At 48.3% G+C, this 5365-nt stretch overlaps 2 protein-coding genes across 2 annotated transcripts in view; both read right to left on the bottom strand.

Annotated features, from left to right (window-relative positions):
* Positions 1 to 1369, bottom strand: part of LOC136967519 (endophilin-A1-like) — a 6900-nt gene extending 5531 nt beyond the window's left edge. Inside the window, exon 1 of the mRNA XM_067261336.1 lies at positions 1262 to 1369. The gene's annotated coding sequence lies outside the window, so the exon portion shown is untranslated. The remainder of the gene's footprint in view (positions 1 to 1261) is intronic.
* Positions 1370 to 1604: 235 nt separating this feature from the next.
* On the bottom strand, positions 1605 to 3047 carry LOC136967653 (protein turtle homolog A-like; the record flags this gene model as incomplete). The annotated part of the gene is made up of 4 exons (XM_067261526.1): positions 1605 to 2067; positions 2234 to 2377; positions 2450 to 2695; positions 2780 to 3047. Coding segments are annotated over 4 exons (708 nt in total), but the record flags the coding sequence as incomplete, so codon positions are not given.
* Between the last annotated feature and the right edge of the window lie 2318 nt (positions 3048 to 5365).

Raw genomic sequence — 5365 nt, forward strand, 5'->3', positions numbered from 1 at the left:
CTCTCCTCCCCCTCCATCTCTCCTCTCCCTCTCCTCTCTCTCCATCTCTCCTCTCCCTCTCCTCTCTCTCCATCTCTCCTCTCTCTCCATCTCTTCTCCCCCTCTCCTCTCTCTCCATCTCTTCTCCCCCTCTTCTCTCCTCCCCCTCCATCTCTTCTCCTCCTCTCCTCTCCCCCTCTCCTCTCCCTCCATCTCTTCTCCCCCTCTCCCTCCATCTTATCTCCCCCTCTCTTCTCCCTCCATCTCATCTTCCCCTCTCCTCTCCCTCCATCTCTTCTCCCCCTCTCCTCTCCTCTCCCTCCACCTCTTCTCCCCCTCCATCTCTTCTCCCCCTCCCCTCTCCTCTCCTCTCCCTCCACCTCATCTCAATCTCTCCTGTTGCTCCCTCGCTTCATCTCTATAACTCGTTCTGATCCTCGAGTCTCCACGTCACGCCACGCGCAAGGCTCCTGGTTGGAGCGCGTCTGTTGTTGTTGATTCATATTTCTATTTTCGGGTTCCCGTTACTGTCTCGTTGCCTGGCTGCCTACAATGCTGTGATAACGGCGTGTAACCCTTCGCTGTTCTATACAGTCACAACGTCGATGGACGCTAATATCGACCAATCCAGAGAGGTTCTACAATAGGCTATTCACGGGCGCCCACCATCATCGAATCAAAATCGATTCCTCTCAGAAACGTCAACCTTTATGTTTGAGATCGAGGTCCCCCTCTTCGGTTATTATTTAACGTTTTGTTCCGAGGTGTAACACCGCGAGTGTGAGGGATTCCCCGCTGACTGTTTAGGCTACGTTTCGTCTCGGACGGCGGAGGATCGAGCACTCTCCTCCTCGCTCACAGTCCGACAGCCCAGCCAAGTCTCCCGGTCAAAACCAGAGAACGAGCCTAACAATAGAGCAGGGGTACCTAACCGGAACACAACAGACATCTCCTAGACGTCTCTCTCTCTGTAGTAACGGAAAACGGAGAGGCCGTTTGATAAACACGCAGCCTATTGGACAACCCTAGAGACCCTTATCGATCAGAACTGGAATCATAAAAAATAGGAAAGACAATAGTCGACAGTCATTTTTGGTTGTGGCGATTAAACGTAGGCTGAACCGAAAGACTGATGCGTTTTCTCTCTCGTAGTCGGCTGGAATTTTAAGGAAGAGACAGCAAGAAATAAGCACCGCTCGACTCACACATAACATCGCCAACAAGCCCTACTGACTGTATCGATATCGCCATCAAGACTGCCCCTGCAGCTACACGGTCTTACCTGTGTAGCTTTGTGAAACTGCTTTTTCAGCCCCGCAACAGACATCGCTCCGGTTGGACCCAACCGCACACTCTAGTAATCCTCGTCTCCGTTTCCTTTCAATTGAAAATGTCGTAAGTGACAGTTTAATAACGGCAGTCTGGCTGCTGTTGTGATGAACGCTGGAGTCGGATGGAGAGGCGGACTGGCAACACTGGAGCGTGGCCACGTCCGTGACGTAGCCCTGCCGCGCGCCATAAACACTCCACCAGCACGCGACACACTGTTCAGCTGCCGCTACTGACCGCGCGACGCAAGAAGCGGTCAGCAAAGGGCTTTGGCTGTACTGTGACATTAACTGTCTGTGGTGGCTGGCTGGCAGGCAGCCATAGTGTTGTTGAGGGGGCATCACCATGACGAACATCAGCCAACCACAGTTTCCGTTCCTCTCAGCACCCCCAGGCGTTCTTCTTCTCTAGTAAAACCACAACTCAGCTCTGGCAGTTAGTAGGTTTGTTACTGGGCTCAACGTCCCTCTCTGACTTGCCTTATGAGAAACATCCTCGTGTTACCCTGACTACAGGGTCAGGGAGCTTCCTGTTGTTCCAGTTTGATAGAAACACACATGCAAACTGAGTGTTTTGATTTAAACTTTTTTATGAATAGGAAACACACAAACACCACCACAAACACTTACACACACTTTAACAAAAGTATAATAAATGAAATAAAAATAACTAGAATGACCATCTAAAGCCAGGACAGATACTGAACTGTTCACTCGATGACATCATCACAGTTCCTCTTCTCTTCACCAAAAGTCCCACCTGCAGAGAGAGGAGAGGAGAGTTACACACACACCTGAACACACACCTGGACACACACCTGGACACACACCTGAACACACACCTGGACACACACCTGGACACACACCTGGACACACACCTGAACACACACCTGGACACACTCTCCTGGACTATCTTGTGTTCTCACCTCTGGACCTGCAGCACATCTCCAGCAGCAGGACAGTGACCACCAGGTAGGGACAGGTCACCAGGATACTACACAGCAGTCTGGGCAGAGACAGCAGGGGGGCTGGAGCAGGAGGTGGAGGTGGAGATGGAGGTGGAGGACGGGCTGGAGATTGGAATGTATGGGTGGTAACTACATAAAAACATGACAAGAATCAAGACGTGATTATCATCTCACCTCCCACAGCCAGCCAGCTCTCTGGAGATCCTCCCAGCTCAGAGTTGCTGCACCTGTACAACCCTGCATCAGATGCAGACACAGCAGGGATGGTCATCTCTCCTGCAGCCTCAGTCCTGACCAGAGATCCATCCTTGTAGAAGGCAGCTGTGAGGTCAGAGGGAGGTGTCTGGTATCTACAGCGTAGAGTCACAGCTTGTCCCTGGTTCACAGGGAGGACAGGACTCTCCAGGATCACAGCTCCATCTACAACAGAGGAGACAGATCCAAATGATCTTTCCAGATAATCCTATAAAACAGAAGTGATTTATTCTAACTATGTGAACGTACCATGTACTGTGATGTTGACAGCATGGCTGTGTTCCCCTGAGCCAGACTCACACCAGTACACTCCACTGTCCCCTGTGTACAGGTCTTTCAGGTTGCAGGAGGAGCCCACTAAAGACCCCCAGCCTGCTCCACACTCTGAAGACCTTCCTTCTGTGGTCCTCCACACCCTCCCTCCAGCAGAGCTCCCCTGATCCTCACAGCTCAGGGAGACAGACTCAAACTCAAAGAACTGAGATCTGCTGGGAGAAACAGTCAGAGATGCTGGAGGAGAGAGGTTGGGAGAGAGTAGGGGGAGAGAGAGGGAGGGAGAGAGAGAGAGAGGATGGGAGAGAGAGAGAGAGAGAGAGAGAGAGAGAGAGAGAGAGAGAGAGAGAGAGAAAGAGAAAGAAAGAAAGAAAGAAAGAGAGGATGGGAGAGAGTAGGGGGAGAGAGAGGGAGAGAGACAGAGAGAGAGAGAGGATGGGAGAGAGAGAGAAAAGAGAGAGAGAGAGAGAGAGAGAGAGAGAGAGAGAGAGAGAGAGAGAGAGAGAGAAAGAAAGAAAGAAAGGATGGGAGAGAGTAGGGGGAGATTACGACCGAAAGATTCATTCAGTTTAAAATTTAATATAAGCATATCCAAAAAATACAAAGCATAATTATATTATGTTTAACTGATAATAAGAAACTGATTTACACAGCACAGCAACAAAGTTGTTGATAGTTTATGTATCTATACAATGTTGTCCTACCTGCCCTATAGAGCAAGTATACTAACCCTGCTGTATACGAACACTACCCTACTAACCCTAACCAGAGTATATACTAACTCTAGCTGTGTACGTGACTCACAGCTCTTACCCTGAGATGGTCGACAACAGAAGACACTGGACAGAACTGATGAGAGAAGAGAGTCTTCAGGGTTGTGAACTGCACAGCTTATACAGAATTAAAGTGAAATGTCTCTCCTAAACACAAACACAAAGACTAACACACCTGCAAACATACTGTCACACAGACACACTATGTTACACACACACACACACACACACACACACACACACACACACACACACACACACACACACACACACACACACACACACACACTGTCACACAGCTGCTAAATGACTAAATGACACACAGACACACACACTGTCACAAAGACACACACAGTACTTACAGAGCATGTAGAGTGGTGTGGGCTCCATCCTGACTGCTGGCTGACTGCTGACTGACTGCTGGCTGGCTGGCTGACTGCTGGCTGACTGCTGGCTGACTGCTGGCTGACTGCTGACTGACTGCTGGCTGACTGCTGGCTGACTGCTGGCTGCTGGCTGGCTGACTGCTGACTGACTGCTGGCTGACTGCTGGCTGACTGCTGGCTGACTGCTGACTGACTGCTGGCTGACTGCTGACTGACTGACTGCTGACTGGCTGACTGCTGGCTGACTGCTGGCTGACTGTCAGAGGTCTGATGCTTACAGAGACATACACTCCTCCACTTCCTGTATTATCGGTCCAATTGGAGGTATTTTATTCACACGTTTCAAACCACTGTATTTAACCATTTAATCATTTATTTATTTTTACTTACAATAAATGTACGATACAAATACAACATATAAGAAGGTGAATGCATAATGCTGAAACAGCCAAACCTAATGTTTGATGATAATGTTTTGAGTTAGTAGAGTTCACGGAAGCGCAATATTCTATAAGGTCCACAAGAGGGCGATATTTATCAGTAAATGCCTGGTATTCGCAGTTTGTAACAAAAAAAACGGAAATTGGTTTGCATTTCTGGCGTCAATGGGTTAATGGGATATTGGCTAGATGCCTGAAATAAGGTATGTGGTTGATAAAAGTTTAATGCCCGGTATACTGTACGATGTTGGGCTGTCCCAGACTAAAGTGCATCGTGAACAATCGTGGCGATATCTGGTCGTGGTTCCTAGATGACTCTTGTTTAGGCTATGTATTTTTTGTCATTATAAAAAATAACATCTCTATTCCCTGCGATAAGTTTAATTCCACTTAACGTATTGATTAAATATGATTAAAAACCATAGCTCATTGTGTAGACAGAACCACACCTAGAATCATAGGTCGTCAGTGCATTTCCAAGACAGCTATTTATGGAGCGCCTGTCACGAGACAGTTTGATCCTTGGCAGTTAGGAACGAGGAGACAAAGGCAGGTGAAGCACTTTTACTTGTACCTTAGGACATTTACAAGACACATTAGTTGCCTAGCATAGAATAGTTTAGTGCGAAGACAATTACCCACAACAGTGCCTGGTCTGAACAGGGTTTATATACTGAGTGTAATTGATGATGATGTGCAGGTGTGTGCAGGGCTGGACTGGGACCGAAAATCGGCCCTGGCATTTTTGGGTTAAGGCGCCCTCCCCCTAACTGTGTGTAGCAGTTGTTGAGGTGTGTAACTGTGTGTGTAGCAGTTGTTGAGGTGTGTAACTGTGTGTGTAGCAGTTGTTGAGGTGTGTAACTGAGTGTGTAGCAGTTGTTGAGGTGTGTAACTGTGTGTGTAGCAGTTGTTGAGGTGTGTAACTGTGTGTAGCAGTTGTTGAGGTGTGTAACTGTGTGTGTA

Source organism: Osmerus mordax, chromosome 23 (genome assembly GCF_038355195.1).
Source record: "Osmerus mordax isolate fOsmMor3 chromosome 23, fOsmMor3.pri, whole genome shotgun sequence".
NCBI lineage: Eukaryota > Metazoa > Chordata > Actinopteri > Osmeriformes > Osmeridae > Osmerus > Osmerus mordax.